Consider the following 18,292-nt stretch of genomic DNA (forward strand, 5'->3'; position numbering starts at 1 on the left):
GGCAAATAGAGAGCTGCCAATCTCTGTATATATGTCTCTGACTGTATGTTTCCCGTCCCAAGGAGAGGACTCTATTTTTTCCGATGTATCCAGTCTATATCGTTTTTATACATGATATTCTTAAATTTGGTCGGGGAAAAAATCGATCGACCCACTAAATATCTATATAAAGTTTAAAAAACAAATTTTATAGTTTATATAATTTAAATCCGCGATAAAATGAACAGTTCTGAATAATTCATGGTTTGGTTACAGACTTTTCCGGACTGTGTGACCCGCTTTACCCGTTTTGTATTAGTGTGCATTTTGTAACTTCCTGTTCGTCTTCAAAACGACATGTGCAACAAGTAGGCCTACTTTTACCAAAAGGTAAGGTTGTTTGGTTTAAATCTGGAATTACATTAGGTGACCTTCATCCCATGATAGCACATTGATTACAAGCACGCTCAAGGTTCAGTAGTGAGTCGAAAATTGGCAAGTATTGTGATGCAAACTGGTAATGACCGAAACGGTTTTACCGGCAGATCAAAAACAGTAAACAACAAGAAAACCTTGATGCTAAAAGCCTCAAATCATCGGGGAAAATATAAAAAAAGTCACCAACTGCTTTGATAATTTGGTGCCATTGAAATCAAGTGTGCATCTTCCTGTTAACGTGGAAGTAGCAACAACAAAACACTAGTGACTATAAATATGTCTGTCACTAGAGAGAGAAACGACAGAGAGAAAAAAAATAATCTTAAAACCACTGGTTTTAAACGCCCTTTGATCCATATATCACATTCCTAGATGTTTATGTGTTGCAAACATTCGAAATGTCTAACACTAGCTACTGATGTTGGACATTCCTCATAAATGAACAGGAAGTCATCGTCTTGTCTTTTATGACATACATTGATCTATAATATGTCAGAGGTTTCATCATCCAAAATAATTAAATGTGTAGGTTTCGACATTTTAAAATATTTTTTGGGTTTCTTTGTATTTAGATACGTAACTTTTCTAGTTGAATGTATCAGATGTAAATTACCAAGTCAAAATGCTGCCTCTAGAAAACAATACATTCATCAACATAAAAACAAACTGCTCCCTTTCTCTGTGTGCAAACATTAAACCAACCAGAAATAGATTGATTAATAAGTGAATGATAATCACATTAGACCTACAGTATATGTATAACTATATACCTTAAATGAAATGGCGTTCTGAATTGTAACACTTAAAATGGGATTTCAGTGTCATTTACTTTCGTTATGGTATTTATTGCATGTTTATATTGGAGTTTAACTGTTAACCCAGGTTGATTATTTACCGAATATGTACAATCAAGGGGTATTGCCCAGTGCAATGGTTGACACCATCCGGTGAAAACGGGTTATTCAGAAAATATGCATAGAAACGTTTCCACACAAAATTAGTTATTCACTGATGTTGATAGAGGCTAAAATGATAGGGAAATGTTGGTAAAAGTGAAATGTAGCGTTTTCATATTAAAAAATCACATACTTTGTCGATGTTCACGGAGCTGCATTGTTCTTGTTTGATGAAAGGTAAATTATTTTCTTACCTTCACGTGTATCCCGATTATAATCCTGTACTGATGTATTATGACAACCTAATAAGTTTTTTTTAAGAAAACTGGTGAGAAATATAAAAAAAAACCATATTTATGTCCACAATATCCAAAACAGTTGCTTAGGTGACAATTTATTCTTATTGTTTTTTTTTTAGGTCACCTGATGAGACAAAGTCTTAAGTGACCTATTTTAATCTGACACTTTTGTCCGTTGTCGTGCGTCCGTAAACAATTTACATTTGACTTCTTCTCCAAAACTGCTTAACCAAATTCAATGAAATATGGCAGGAAGCTTCTATGGCTAAAGGTCAACCACAATTGTGAATTATATAGTCCCCACCCTCCAGGGGCCTTAGGGGCAGGGCTAAAAAGGATCAAATTGACTAAAACTTCAAAAATCTTCTTCTCTACTCTCAGATATGGTGGAATCAAATACTCTTCATAGATGGAAGGGTCTTAAGGTGCTTTACCAAAATTGTGAATTTCATGACTCTGGGGTCACACGTTTGCTTCTGGGGAGGCGGTAAACTTTGCTATAGTTTATGTAAGGAAATCACATTTTTGAATATCATTTGTTCGATTCTTACTGGAATTCATTTTTACTTTGTTAACATGTACATTATCAGCATGGGTTGACATGGGCCACTTGTTTTCTTTCTCTCTGCCTTTAATTCTAGATCTGCTATATATTTATTCTAAATAAATATGTTTTTGTTTAGTTCTATGACCATGTTCTATGACCATAAACTTGGTTGAACTGAGCATACTGATTATAGACATATATTTCATGTACATGTAGTCCTGTACCTCATCCTGTAATTCAAGATCATAGCTGCTGTCTATAACTTAACACAAGATGAGAGATGGATTCCCTTTGTCTGCATTGGTAGATTGGGATTCAAAAGCCCAGCAACATCACAATACAATTTAATTGATATGATACATTATTGTGTAAAAGGTATGGGTCAGTGTGGCTTATATATAGTGTTAAATATGTACAGTCTCTGCCACTCAGCTGATGGATCATGCTTCTTTGGCTCAGGAAGTAGAGCTTGTCACGTTGGAGACCTGGGTTCAATTCCTGTCAGGGCACTTGGCAGGAATGTGCTTTTCCCTGTTCTTTCACAATAATATCCTTTCCAGCAAAAAAATCACATGTTGAAATTGCATTTTCAGGAGTAGAGGACACCTTTCGCTATGAGTACAGCACAAGTCCTGTCAAAGGGTCCTCACAAAGGACCAAAAAAGGGATCCTTGACAGTAGAGGAAATACAGGTGGATAACATAACACAGGTAAGAATGCATCACATGGATAATGTAATACAAGGAAGAATATTACAGTGAACATAACATATATATGTAAGAATATTAGCATAAAATATTATGCAGGTGAGATATTCACATTATAAAAAGATATTGTAATAATGTCATACAGGATATAAATATAAATACAAAAGACACTGTAAGGTTTCAGTAAATTTGCTATTTAGTATGAAGTCTTTTGATTGTGTATGTCATGTGCAGTAATAAAGTCTTTCTCAGATTCAACAGTAGATATAATCAGGATAATGATACAGTATTTCTTAGAACAGACCATCTACTTCCCTACCCCTAATAATATAAAGAACCATTTATATTTTCTATATTAAAGTTGTGCTTTGAGCTTGTAGAATAATTCACTATAACACTTGTAAGTTAAATTTATCATCTAAATAAATACCAAGACTATTGTTGATGGTTTGAAATTTTTGTTGAACAGTTGGCCCGACAGCATTGGTCACAGGATGCTTTAAAGAATGGGAAAGATTTTAACCCAAAGGTAAGATTGAGAAATGTTTCAAAAAGGTTTAAATTTCTGTTATTTCTAAATGGTTGCCTTTTCATTGCTATTGCTAACTTACACACTTCACTCTCTCATAATATTAAACATCATTAAACTTAATATTGTTTTGGTATGAAAGACATACTGTAAATAGAACGAAATAGAAAAGAAATTAGTTGTTATATCAGTTATGTGTACTTGTTTATTGTATGATAACTGAGTCAGGTCAAATATGTAAAACTTTCTGTTTTCCTGTTGCAGATTGTAGCAGATATATACAGAGAGGAACTTCAGGGAACACAGTGAGTAAAACTACCCTACTACTAACAATATTAAAATGTTGATATTGGTATTTACGTTAAATATAGTTCATGTCATGATGGTCACACTTTTAATCAGGTGAAATTACTTCATGTACATCATTACAGAAGCTAAACAAATAAATCATCTGAAAATATATTTCAAATTCCTAAATATATACTTTTGTAAAATTTTATTTGCAGGTTTTCTGTGAGAAGAACTATGATGTTAGAATTCAGGTCAGTATATTATAATGCTCAACTTTCCTGTTAAAGAATTGATGTTATAAAAAAGATTACTTATTTGTAACATTAGAAGAGCAAGCATATATGTTTGATGATATCTTCATTTTCTTGTTTATTTTAGTCAGTACCTGGAGAATTACTTGTGGCCAAACTTCAAACCTGAGAAGGTGAGATCACAATATGTCTGTCAATAATTGTCTAAATGCATATATTAGTATGCCACTTTCTTTATTCACTTTTTTTCCTTTCATCATCAATTGTCAATTGCCTGCTTTAAACTATTCTGACATATGTGGTGTTTTCAATATCTACTCTGCATATCTGTCTGATATCTTCATTCTTGCATGTAAAGTTCCCAGATTGCAGCTTTCACTAGGCATGCCATCCATAGATCATTTAATTAAAGTGTTTCCCCTATTACGTAATAATCATGATTTGATGTGATCTTTCAGTGTTTCATGTCAACATAAGTATGAATGTTTTTTGTGTAAATGAAATCGGTTATTTTCGCTCATATTATTTTATTTGTACAGTATATGAGAAGTTATGGTCCTTTGTTAATTTCTGATTTTAAAGTTTGTCAGAAGGTGACGTGGAGGATAAGGAATTGGTGAAAATGACCATTCTTGTTATTAATTCAATATGTATGCTTATTTTCAGTCCAACAATGCACATATCACATCTACTGCTCTTATGGTGAATGAGAAATTTAGAGAAAGAGTTCCACCATGGGAGGTAAGCAGGACTAACCATATAAGTGTTTAGTTTAGATATAATTTATTGTCTTAAAAAGGGATGAAATGACCAGGTGCAGGTCATCACAAGTGAAAATGCTAAGTCCCATATTACTGTCGGTCCACTATATGAACGGAACATAAACTTGACTGAGGGTTACATATACAATAACATTAAGTTGTGTTTAGCTCCTTTTCTCAAAAAGTATCTGCTCAGTAGCAACAACAAAAGTAGATCATATAATGCACTAAATGGATCAGGTGACTTTGCTTTACAATTAGACTGAGTTTTCGAGAGTCAAGCAGGATTGGTAAGACATGTTTTTCAGAATTCTTGTTATACGATTGAACAGTCTATGATATACCGTATATGACCTAATAAGGGCACAGGGCGCTGGTAATTGACAGCTGCCCTTATTAAGATTCGTTATTCTGAAGTTTTATGAAACAGACTATACGTTATAGCAGAATACCCAAGGCTGTGGAAACGGTAAAATATTCAGTCATAAAAATATTCAAGATTATGATATCTATTCATTATCATACATTAAGCTTAAACATCACTTGAATATTCCTGTAAACTTGTAAACCATGCCAGCTTTTCTTTGTTCCACCATTTATGTTTAAATGGAACTCTTTTGTGTTCTATTTATAGACACAGGTGATTTCCCAGATCATATCAGACATCGTTTTCTTTGACCTAATAATTGATTTACAATGTCTTTTATTAGCTTTCTGTTCTGAACAACAGTTAGTTAACAACATGAATTAAGTCTTTTACATTATCTTCAAATAAAGATGGTAAGTTATTATATTTGTATGTGTGTTTAGTTTCAGGTGCACGTCTTTGCACCGACATCTGTAGGAATACTTCAGTAGACAAAATGTGGCGAAAACTTGTGTTCCAGTGACTTAATTTGCTGAAGAAAATTGAACACATAAAGTAGCCAAACGTTTCACATGAATTATTTCTTTTGGACACCATTTTAACACTCAGTCAAAGATTTTTTTCTTGGAAAAAAGGTAGGGGCGCCCTTTTTAGGGCAGGCACCCTTATTAGGTCATATACGGTATACACTGTATATGAATTGAATCTTTCTTTAATGTGTTGATTTTAAAAGGATATGTGTTGAGTTTGTCTTAATTAAGAGAATTTCCTGCATGCACTAGATGTTTACCTGATCAAATTTATGGGCCATTACAACAGACATTTGGTAGTTTTATGGAGTCGAATTTGAATACAATGAAATATAATGAACATATAACATTTACTAAAGCTTAGACAACTATCACTCTGGCATTATATTGTAAGGAACTTATTATGTTTGAATTAGAGATTGCCATGATCGACAGCAATTGTTTTACACACTGGGTAAAGAAATATATCTTGTATAACCTTTTTACAGTTACAACAGTATATAGTTGATAATCATAATGATGATTTCTCATATAAGTAATACTGAGTGACTCCCTTCTCTGGAATATTATAATTATAACTAGAATTGAGCTTTATGATTTTGGTCTTTTTATGTTTGGTTTTAGACCAATGAGGCCACACATTCTAACCACATCTTAATCACTGGGTCAAATCATCACAGTCACAGCATTGTAATATGGACTTTAAACTTCTATGCTTACAAACTAGGGGGAGATAATCTAGTATTAGAATTCAGCTATTAAGTAATTTTATTTTGAAAAAACTTAGAGCCAGGTGGCCAGTCTACATATTAGTTTGTGTTGCATGTTTAATTTGTTAAAATTCCATACATATTGTTATGAAAGAAATTTTTGGGAAGAAACCCTAACAATTTAGAAGGGGTAATTTAATTAATTAAAACCATTACAAAATTTTGTTTTAGACACATGCTTGTTAGAAAGTTCTGTATCACTTTTCAATACATCACCTCATTTTACTATTCCATATTAACTGATGTATAAATCATGTAATGTTGTTGTGTTCAGTGTTTCAGAACCAAGCCAGAAAATTTTGAAGAGTTTTTCCATCAGGTATTGAATGTATGTCTAGCTGAACACACATCTCTGCTGGAACACACACATCTTCTCATGTTCCTCATTCACTGCTTCAACAGTCTGGTAAGTTCAAAAAATGATTTAAGCATAATTTAAAAATTTGATTTTCTGCTTTCATTTCCCATCCATCAATGGTGTAGAGATGGTTTTGTTATATGTCTAGTTACAGACATCCTTTCCACTAGACTTTTTTCATTTTATAAATTGGATTTACTTTTGACCTGAATTGATAAAGTTTTACCTTGAACTTAATATTAAAAAGATAACTGGCACTTATCTCAGTCTGTTTAGCCAATGATGTCCCCTTTAATAGGATCACCAGTAACTTGTCGGCATTTTAATGGGGCATATCTCAAAAGTTCCTGGGTTTAAATTCTTACCCACTGCAGTTTTCACTTCTGCAGAGATACACAATATTACAGTTATTGTTTTCTTCATAATCTTCATATCTGTATGTTTTATTGAATGTACAATGTATTTAATTAGTAAGCATGGCTATGGTAACCTCTGTCAGTGATGTAACTGTTTTTATTCACAGGAAATGGACCTGATTCGAGAACAAGTTCAGAAGTTAGTGTCTCTTCCAATCTGGACTAACCTCCTACCAGTAAGTTAGCTTTACTATTCCCGGGTCTAAATAAGGCAATTTTGTAGGAAGGTTTTAAACCATTAATTTGGATGATGTTCTTATCATCTTACCCTATTAAATTTTTAACTTTCCTATAAATCTTTTGGCTAAAGATTTTAGTACTGTTCTTCAGATCAACTTACCTGGTATTATAAAAGGTGTGTGCTCACTGAAAGGATTTGTGTACCAGATAACTGTGATTAGTATGGAAATGTTTGTCCCACGTCATGACGGTACTATGACTAAAATGAAGGTCATGTAAAGGACTGATCAAATGATATGCCAATATAAGTGTTTATAACATTATAAAGGTTGTGTATTTAAAATAGTGGTAACACACTTGCCTTTCACCGAGTCAAATAGGGTTTTTACTGCCCGTTAATTTAAGTTTAAAAATAACAAGTTTTGCCTTTGTTGTAAAATTTTACATTGTACATATATATGAGTGTCTGCTGACATTATCTACAATTATGTTATTTTTTTCAGGGAAGAAGAGAAGAACTGTTCAAAACAAATGCCAAGTACAAAAAGTTTTATAACCTTATACAGAAAAATGATGCTAAAGTTGGGACAGAAAAGTTGAAGCGATTACAGTTTGAAAGGAACTTCATGTCCAATCTGATGAAGAAGTTCTTCAATATATTAGACACAATACCAGAAACAGGTAGGAATCAATGTTTGTGCCTCTGCTATGAATAATGTGTTTTTTTGTTGTTTGCATTGATGTTACAAAGTCAAATTGTGACAATTTTATGAAATTATTTTGACTACAATGTATTTAAAATCTCTAACACGAGTCAAACTCAACAAGTATCCTTGTGGGGTTTATTTTTGGCCATAATCTACAGGCTATGTTTTGGATAGCCTAAGGTTTAGTTTCCTTTCCTTCAAAGGAGCAGGGTCATACTGTATATATATCTGATATAATTTCTTCCATATCAAGTGATATATTGTACTGAAATTGTGGCACTAGTGAGTTTACTACTTCTGAAGTTTTAAAACAAAACAAGTGACTCAAGCACAATGGCCAAACTATGGTATCCACAGGTTGGATACATGGACTTTTGTAAGTGTTTGTGTAAAGTGTTTGTGTGTGATGTTGGAGTCATATTTACCATATACTACACTCCATTGTTACAGGGAAGTTAGCACATACAAAAGGTACAGTACTGTGAACGCTTCATGGAACTTATGATTGACATCGAGAGTCAGCTACCCACGCGACGGTTCTTCAATGCTCTCATGGACGATGTCCATCTTGTTGTCAGGTGTCAGATGTCCACACTGGTGAACAGAAAGGAAGGAAAACTGTTTGGGGAGGTAAGAGTAGCCATAGACTCTCAAGCTTACCCACCCCCCACCCCCAACAAAAAAAATAAATAAAAATAATAATAATATTCAGTGCAAGTATTTATGAAAAGGCCCTTTATTACCAAATTTGATTTAAGCTTTAGTCAACCTGAAATAGAAATGTTCTTGATATTAACAAGTACCAAAATATGACTAGGTAATTTAATATAATTCTGGAATTGAGTCGACTTTTTAATTGATGGATGGAATGATTTTTTAAGACATCTGACTCATGGAAGGTAAAAATTATGAAAAGCTTATAGAGACCATATTTATTTTCAACTCTCATGTTATAGAAGAAGTCTACTACATCGTCAGCCTTTTCTACTTTAATGTTTAACCTGTTATGTCAACTGATAAATTCTGTGATATGTTTGTCTAGCTCCTGGAGATGCTACAGCGGTATGCAGAGTTTGAGATTGATGACCAGACAGGAGAAGCTCTGACTATCCACGACAGGATAGACCTCCATTACAACAGGGTGCTGGCTTTACAGGTAATCTCAAGAAAACCATGTACAAAATATTTAAAAAACATCTAATTAAAAAAAAAACCTGCCTAATTAGCCTGATGAGACGGAAATTATATGAAAGGTAACTTTATATGAAGGGTAACTAGAAAGGGATTTGAATAGACTAAATATAGGTCAAAGGAAAGTGATAACCTCTTTTCATCATGTACTTAAAAGCAGATTGCAAAATGGGATACTTGTCAATTGAATATACCTTAAATATCCAGGTGAGGGATGCAAGCCTTGTGGGTATCTTGTATTGAAAAGAACTTCTCAGTGGTTAAAAGTAATAGGTCTGAGTAAAGAATTATAGACGTATACATGTACATATAGCCTATAGACTTCAGTTAGTTTTAGTATAGTTTCTTTCCAGGCAGGCAGTGTCTTGGGTTAATTGTTGGCTTTTTTCTATGTTGAATTGCCCTTGTTATAATATATAATAATTCTAATATAATAAGATGTCTTTACATAATCTATGCATCTTTCTAGAAGAAAGGATTTTTGAAGCACTGTGATGATAATAAAACTATTGTTAACTTTCTTTCACAAGTTCGCTAGTTTGCTGGTGAATGTCTTACAATTTGTGTAAGCTTTAAAAAATTGATAGTGTTTCTCATACCTGATCATATGTTTGTATTGTAGAAAGTTGCTTTCCGACATTTCTCGGACGATCTCCGCAGCTTTGCTGTTTCAAACGTTGCAAGTGTAGACAGCAGGGAATCACTGCTTAAATTCTTCAAGAGCTTGAGGTACTTTATAAGAATGAAAATCTTCAATTTGTTCAAACTAGTAATGGTCATTCAGAAACTGTCAGGAGGTAAAACAGCATAAAGAGATTAGAAGAACACAGATGAAAATCTCAAGCAATGTAGCTATAATTGGTTGAAAACTTGAAAGATATCATCGCATGTGTTGGTACATTTTACCAAATTTTCCTTGATTTTACCATGTTAAAGGTCATCAGATTAGATATATGGAGCTGTGATTGTGCATTACATTCATCAGAGGAGGAAGTAAACTTTAGGATTTGATATGCTACATCATATAAGCATTCTTTTCAAGATAAATCCCACCTGTCACAAAAAAATAGATTGAGCTGTGAAACTGAAGGATGTGTTTTACAGGTAGTTAAGGATGTGTTTTACAGGTAGTTAAGGATGTGTTTTACAGGTAGTTAAGGATGTGTTTTACAGTTAGTTAAGGATATGTTTTACAGGTAGTTAAGGATGTGTTTTACAGGTAGTTAAGGATGTGTTTTACAGGTAGTTAAGGATATGTTTTACAGGTAGTTAATGATGTGTTTAACAGGTAGTTAAGGATGTGTTTTACAGGTAGTTAAGGATATGTTTTACAGGTAGTTAAGGATGTGTTTAACAGGTAGTTAAGGATGTGTTTAACAGGTAGTTAAGGATATGTTTTACAGGTAGTTAAGGATGTGTTTTACAGGTAGTTAAGGATATGTTTTATAGGTAGTTAAGGATGTGTTTTACAGGTAGTTAAGGATGTGTTTTACAGGTAGTTAAGGATATGTATTACAGGTAGTTAATGATGTGTTTTACAGGTAGTTAAGGATGTGTTTTACAGGTAGTTAAGGATGTGTTTTACAGGGAGTTAGGGATGTGTTTTACAGGTAGTTAATGATGTGTTTAACAGGTAGTTAAGGATGTGTTTAACAGGTGGTTAAGGATGTGTTTAACAGGTAGTTAAGGATATGTTTTACAGGTAGTTAAGGATGTGTTTTACAGGTAGTTAAGGATGTGTTTAACAGGTAGTTAAGGATGTGTTTAACAGGTAGTTAAGGAAGGATGTGTTTAACAGGTAGTTAAGGATGTGTTTTACAGGTAGTAAGGATGTGTTTTACAGGTAGCTGTATGGTCTGTTGCTATCATGTATAAAGTTAAATAATAAATGTGTAACCATTGTAGAATAAAGTTTTATAATAGAAATATAAATCTTTAAGGATAGCTATTTTGACATGCAGAACAAGCAATATTTGAAGAGTCACCACTCTATCATCATTAAAGTATAATGTTAACATTATTCTGAACATTATAGTAAGTCTGACCTGCATCGAGTACTGGCTTACATTCATCAGTTACCGATGATCAAGGAAGAAGAGGAGTCAACTCAGAAAGAAGACTACATGTTGGAACTATTGGTTAGTTTTTAAAACTGAGTTTAAAATTAATGCTTCTGTTTGATTTGTTTGTTTTGTATACAGATGATCAGGCAAAACTGTTATTTATTTTTTGATATGGAAAATGTTTTAAAATTTGAAGTTTTTTACTTTTTTAAGTTTGAGTAGTGTTAAGTGTAAAATTTAAATTTGTACACTCATGCTTTTTATGTGAGTAGGTTTTCCTCTTTGGTGCTGCTTTTTAACACATTTTTTATATTTTATATGAATTATATTATCTTTGGTCATAGTAAACATAGATATCCCTTTCTTATACAGGTCTCCCGTCATGAGAAGAGACGGTCCCAGCTGGAACAAATCAATGAAATGCCACTGTACCCAACAGAGGACATCATTTGGGATGAGAACATAGTACCCACAGATTTTTACTCCGGGGACAGTGAGTGTGAACCTTATATTCATCTATAGAAAGCAATTACTATTGACAATATGGTTTCTTAGGAATGAAAATAGGAACAGTTTATTATGGTTTCTTAGGAATGAAAATAGGAACGGTTTATTATAAAAAAACTACATTATACAATGACTACTTAAAATGACCAAATGATAGATCATCGCAACATTCCACTGTAAACAAGTTTTTCTTTTTATTGAATTGATCAGTGCTTTCCTTGCCACTATCTTCTGTTTACCTTGTATTTCTGGGTTATTAGCTCCTTGGTGCATTTTTATTCCTGAAAAAAATGGGAAAAGGAATGTTTAAATGTGATGGTAAAAGTATATTTTTGATATTGTAATATTGATATGAATATATTTTCACAGGTTGTCTAGCTCTGCCAAAGCTTAATCTACAGTTCCTTACATTGCATGATTATTTGCTGAAGAATTTTCATCTGTTCAGACTAGAATCTACATGTAAGTAAACTGTGTTTTCATTTAAAAGATATTAATTCTTTTGGCATCAGTATAAACAAAAGAAATATGCAAATTTAAAGATTAAACAGAAATCATACACAGCAGGAAGTTTGAACAGAAATTACATCTAATTGGAGGAAGGAACTCACTAAGGCTTGATTCATATTCTCTGTACACATAAAGGTGATACAATTCTCTCCTTTCCTGTTACAACTAAATGCTTTTTACTTCTTTACTATTCCAGATGAAATACGACAAGACATTGAAGATGCTGTATCTCACTTAAAACCATGGTAAGGGTCGATGGCGTCTTTAAGGAAAACTTATGCTATTAAAATTCTATATAAATTGCTTTAAAAGCAATGATCTTAGGTCTAGCATATAAAAAAGTAACCTCTCCACACCGACCTAATAGTTATAGGAAAGTGTTCTATATCTGGTTTGTTATAGAATTAAGATACTACAGTCAAACCTGCTCTAACGACCCCCTGTATATAACGACTGCCTGTCTATAACGACCGGTTTTAAGATTCCCCGTGAGATTTTACTATATAACGACCCTCTGTATAGCGACTACCTGTCTAATGTGGCTAACGACCGGTGATTTCGGAACGGCGGTCGCTAATTTGTTTTCTATAGCGACCGATTTCTGTCAGCCATCTTCTGCTCTCGGCAGTCATCCCTCATAAAATCCCCGGAAAATTCAGACACATCGACCCTGGCTTGATTATACAAACAAAGGACCACCACAACCCTGGCCTGAGTATATAAACAAAAGACCCCTACCACCTGTTAGCCTTTAATTACTGTAGCTGCCCTGGCCTGGGGCTCGGTAAGAGAGGAGTCGGGTCACCATGCGTGTCGGTATTACATTACAACTGTGCACAGGTGGCTTCATTTGACACGGTCAGTTGATTTTGTGATTACAACTAGGATACATCACTTCAATAACAAACACTGGTCATATCTGTCAACAAGATTTACTCACATGAAAGCCAATAATGCCTTTCTTAATCGTAGCTGTCGGTACTAGCGTTTGTACTGCCGCCATCTTTAATTAGTCAATACTAATAAAAAGTCGTAAACTGACACAAATATCCGGATTTCAATTTGGGTCAGAAAAAAAAATATTTTGGTTTTAAGAAGTAAGACTATAACACAAAATAATTAGTAGTAACACAAATATAATTAATTTATTAATTATTGTGTATTCTTTTTCTTTATTTATGAAAGAAAGGGAGATAATTTGATAGATACATATAGCATTATTTCAGAACAAAATATTAAAAAAAAATTATCCATAAGACCATTTTGAGTTATATTTTGTGTTTGGGTCCACAAATCATTAAATATTAAACCCTTCAGATTTATAAAGTTTATGCATTTATTTAACTTCTGACTGGTTTTCTGAATGCCCTGTTCAATGACAATTTATTTATGGCAGGTTTAAGTAAATTGGTTGGTGCAATAATTTTGACCTGTCTATAAAGGCAACCTGTCTATAGTGACCATTTTTCTGCCTCCCCTTGGGCGGTCGCTATAGACAGGTTTGACTGTATTCAGATACAGTGTAACTGATCATGAGGCCTACTGTAAAAGTGGATATTTTCGCGTGTTGAAATTTTCGCTTAGTCAGCTTCATACTGTTTGTGATGTGGATATCTTTGTGCTGTCAGTCATGCTAAAAATATATTTTTTGGTGCTGCGATGTCCTTCAGCATCGAGTTATCTCCCTTGTCCTAATATTTAGACAGATGTCAATATAAGTATTAAACATCAGTAGTACTTACATATTGTTATAGTGTTAGTACGTAAATACTTCAGTATAAGAGCAGTAAGAGGTTTGAATTTCAAAGAGACAGACAATTCTACTAAGTTGTGCTACAGCCCTGGTTGAAATCTGGCCCGCCGGTCAAACACTTGACTGACCATGACAACGTAACAAAACACATAAAACATGATGCTTGAATGACGACATGGTTTATCACCAGGAACTTGTATCTTGGATTTTGTTGAATTTAGTTTATTTGGTGGAAATATTCGCATGTCAACATTTTCTTGTGTTAATATGTTCATGTGTGGATATTTTCATGGAGATTTAATGATCGCGAAATACATGTAAGTGAAAATTCCCATGCCGTAAATATTTCAACTTTAACAGTATTCATAATCTGAATACAATCTTTGTATTTGTCTTTTTTTCCATCCCCTATTGATATGTGTAGTTGTTTGATTGACAGCTGTAGTCATTGTGTACATCCTGTTTAACAGGAAAGCAGAGGATAGCAGTTGTCTGTTTGGGGGATGGGCCCGGATGGCACAGCCAATCGCAGGCTTCAATGTGGTGGAGGTAAGCCTTCTACACCAGGAATACTGGTATTGTGATTGAATTAGGATTTTATTTTCTCCCACTGAACCATTTAAAGTAATGTTATAGCTGTTTAGTATACTGATAGCAATAAAAGTAAATAGCTTATCAATATACATGTGGAGAACAAGTCAGGGTTTAAGTGTTTTTGGAGTAATTTTTATGAATGACAGTTATAACAAAAACTCTTTTTTTTTGCTGTCAAAGTAACATTAATTTATTGATATCTTAAAAGTCTCCAAATTGAATGTAAAATTAAAACATGGTTGATAAATTACCTCGTTTGACCCCTAGGTGGCGAAGCCTCTGATCGGTGAGAACCATCCTGCCCAGGTGCGAGCAGATGTCACAGTCAGTCTCAGTGTGCGGGAACATGTCAAGAATGAGTGGGAAGGTAGTTAAGATTTTACTAAAGGAGTTTGGAAAGTCATTAATTTGACATATGATAATCAAATTTCTGTAGAATATTTTGTTGATCTCTGTGTGGTTTACAGATAATTCTGATGTTTAAGAAAATTATGGCCGAATATTAATATTAGGAGTAAATTATTTGTTTGATGCTGTTCTTATCTGTCTTGTTAAAAATTTCTATTATTATAAAAGTAATTGTACTAGATAGGCAGGTCTTCTTAGATGTATAGTGTTTATGGAGATAATGTATTCATGTCATTGACCGTTCTTAGTAGAATTGTCAGCATTGCACTAACATCAGTTTCAAATTGAAAGGTCAATTAGAAAAAAAAATGGTTTATGTTTTTATGTTTACAAATACTGTTTGTGGTTTTGTGCAGGCCTGAGGAAGCATGATGTAGCATTCCTTATCACACTTCGTCCCACTCTAACCGTCCAACAGAAATACAACCACGAGATGCCCTTCATACCCCAGGTTGGACTAGTGTATGTCAGAGGCTGTGAGATCGAGGGCATGCTGGATGCAGAGGGCAAGGTCATAGAAGAAGGTAAGGCCAGAGACTGCTGAAATAGTAAATTGAAACAAATTTATTAAAAAAGGGTAAATAAACAAAATTGTTACCTTGTAATTATGATCAAGATCACAGAGATTCTGAAATCTCAAAGTCATGTAAATGCTTAGGATCTACAATATTTCCTCATTTTAATTAGTCCTCTACCGCTGAAACCAGGGGGACTATAGGTTTCCTCACCTTCCGTCTATCTGTACGACAGGCTGTCTGTCGTCTGTCAGTCCATCCACTCGGTCATTATAGCATTGTTGAAGCCATGCTTCAAGATATGTTGGTGAAAGTTGGCATGTAACTTCAGTATGAGTAGCTACAGATCAAGTTCGAGTTTCATTTTTTTGGTCAAGGTCAAAGTCACTGTTACTATTTTTAGTGAGGGCCATTAGGGGACACGTATAGCTTTAGCAATGCTCTCAGAATTCTTGTTGATATGTTGAGATATAGCCATGTTATGTGTAATGAAAAAGACCAGTATGAACTTTTCTTTTACATTGAATATTAGATGAGAAATGTGATTTTTTGTGTGTTGAAAATTGGTAGATAATTATTATCTATACAATAATAATGAGTTTGAAAACAGTCATCATTATCTCTTTAATTTGATTATTATTATGAGTGTGAAAACACAACAATGCAAGGTACTTTCTGATTCATTTTGAGTAAGTTGTTTCCCTGAAAAGTGGACCTAAATTTTCACATATATGGTAAACCCTGTGACTGAGAATGAAAGTGATGATGAAAGTGGATGATAATTTATAAAGTGTTAGTAGTGTTTCCTGAGTGTTAATCACATATCAACGTGATAGAATACTGGAATTTTCTAAATGTATTTAACACCAAAGTATATGTCCAAAACATTGACATTTGAAGTTGTAAAACTTAAAGAAAAGTAAAATGTCTTTTAAATGCCCCATTTGTATTTATATTTGAATTTTAGGGCCAGAACCCCGCCCAGATCTTCCAGGTGACATGAGGACATTCCGTGTCTTCCTTGACCCTAATCAGTACCAGCAGGACATGGCTCGTGCTGTGGATGGAGGCGAGGTAAAATATTTACAACTCGTGTAATAAAGGTGTGGATATATATTGTATATGAAAGATAAATCTCAGGCCCCAAACCCTGGTATTCCTTGAAAGGATGCTGGGGACTAAAAAATAATTGGAGCTTTGGGAAAAACGTCTGAGAAAAAGGGATGAGAACTGATCATGAGAACATCCATGCATTTTCATTAGTGCTCACACTTCTGTAATTTTGCAATAAAACTACTGAACATGCTTGTGAGGATTTTTTATACACTCAGGAAATCAGCAGTCCTCTTACACATAGTAATTTGTACATTTTAAATGTGCCGATTCAGAAGTGTCTGTTGAAGACAAATATTTGAATTTCTGATATACTGTCCATTAATTAACATAAGAACTGTATACATGCAGTTCTATGTATGTAAGAGAAGGTATCACTGGTTTCTGGCTCTGTACTATGACAATGATAAACACATTTTAACTGTTACAGGATGTGTATGAGACATTTAATGTGATAATGAGGAGGAAACCCAAGGAAAACAACTTCAAAGCTGTGTTAGAGACAATGCGTGACCTGATGAACACATCGTGTGTTGTTCCAGACTGGCTCCATGACCTTATTCTCGGATACGGTGAACCTAACGCAGCACATTATTCTCAGTATGTGTCACTCTTATGATTAACTTACTGAATGACAGAAAATGTTTAACATAATTTTACCTAATTTATAAACATTAAAAATATTGTTGCATAAGTAGATGTAGATATATTTCTACTTTTTAAGTTATTTCCCTAGTATTAAAATTAACAGATGTTGTTCATATGCATAATATTATATAATTGGATATTTTCTTGGACAGAATGCCAAATAAGATAAACTCCCTTGACTGGAATGACACTTTCCTGAATATAGACCACCTAAGGGCAAGTTTCCCTGACCATGACATAGAGGTCTGTACGGATGAAGTTGGCAAACATGTGCCACCATTCAGGTAGGATATAAAACTAATTAGTTGTGTTTGATGTCTCTAAGGTTGTTTAAGTTTCAAAGTGTATTTTTCATTTTATAAATACTTACGATAATAAAGGAAATGATGAAGGAGGCTTTTTAAAAAATAATTTATGCAGGGCAGTCACAAAAGTTAACAAAGTTAATCTTTTGCATAAGTCAAACTGATAACAACCATACAATTAATGTTTACCAGGTCATGTTGCTAAGGGCATAGTAGAAAATTATCAAACAAATATCTTTGATACAGGTTAAAGTTTCCACAGGAAGAGGTGACCGGGAAGAGGAAAGCTGATGCAGAAGAGACGAAAGTAAAAAAACAGATCGTAGTGGAACCACACACCATCCCAAACAGAGGGCCTTACCCCTACAATCAACCCAAAAAGTAATAATACATATTGAATCTGAAAAGTGGGCTACATGGTAACTGAGGATAACATTTCAAATTGGGATCAAAGCCATGACTCTGACCTTCAGTTATTAAATTTCCTTAACCTTTGGTATCTTCATATTTACAATTATTATTGCAGTTTTGTTAGTTTGCCGGGACGAAGTCAGTAGGGAGCTATTGTTATACTGTCGGTAACCGTAGACAGTAAGGTTAACGTTTTTATGAGACAGTGTTATGTCAGTACTAATGAGGATACAGCTAGGGTACTTCAG

General features: G+C 33.8%; 1 protein-coding gene across 1 annotated transcript in view; it reads left to right on the forward strand.

Moving 5' to 3' along the window:
• Nucleotides 1–304: 304 nt before the first annotated feature.
• LOC117325803 (RNA helicase aquarius-like) overlaps nt 305–18,292 on the forward strand; it is a 32,632-nt gene continuing 14,644 nt past the window's right edge. The window contains 24 exon segments of the mRNA XM_033882282.1: nt 305–369; nt 2,753–2,869; nt 3,336–3,395; nt 3,660–3,700; nt 3,902–3,937; nt 4,065–4,110; nt 4,604–4,678; nt 6,640–6,771; nt 7,247–7,315; nt 7,823–7,992; nt 8,470–8,656; nt 9,069–9,182; nt 9,840–9,946; nt 11,253–11,355; nt 11,653–11,773; nt 12,157–12,249; nt 12,494–12,542; nt 14,521–14,599; nt 14,912–15,011; nt 15,409–15,576; nt 16,535–16,641; nt 17,111–17,280; nt 17,481–17,612; nt 17,880–18,014. Coding sequence (XP_033738173.1) covers nt 2,774–2,869; nt 3,336–3,395; nt 3,660–3,700; nt 3,902–3,937; nt 4,065–4,110; nt 4,604–4,678; nt 6,640–6,771; nt 7,247–7,315; nt 7,823–7,992; nt 8,470–8,656; nt 9,069–9,182; nt 9,840–9,946; nt 11,253–11,355; nt 11,653–11,773; nt 12,157–12,249; nt 12,494–12,542; nt 14,521–14,599; nt 14,912–15,011; nt 15,409–15,576; nt 16,535–16,641; nt 17,111–17,280; nt 17,481–17,612; nt 17,880–18,014 — 2,390 coding nt within the window. The 5' untranslated portion in view covers nt 305–369; nt 2,753–2,773.

The sequence above is a fragment of the Pecten maximus genome, chromosome 4, assembly GCF_902652985.1.
Source record: "Pecten maximus chromosome 4, xPecMax1.1, whole genome shotgun sequence".
Lineage (NCBI taxonomy): Eukaryota > Metazoa > Mollusca > Bivalvia > Pectinida > Pectinidae > Pecten > Pecten maximus.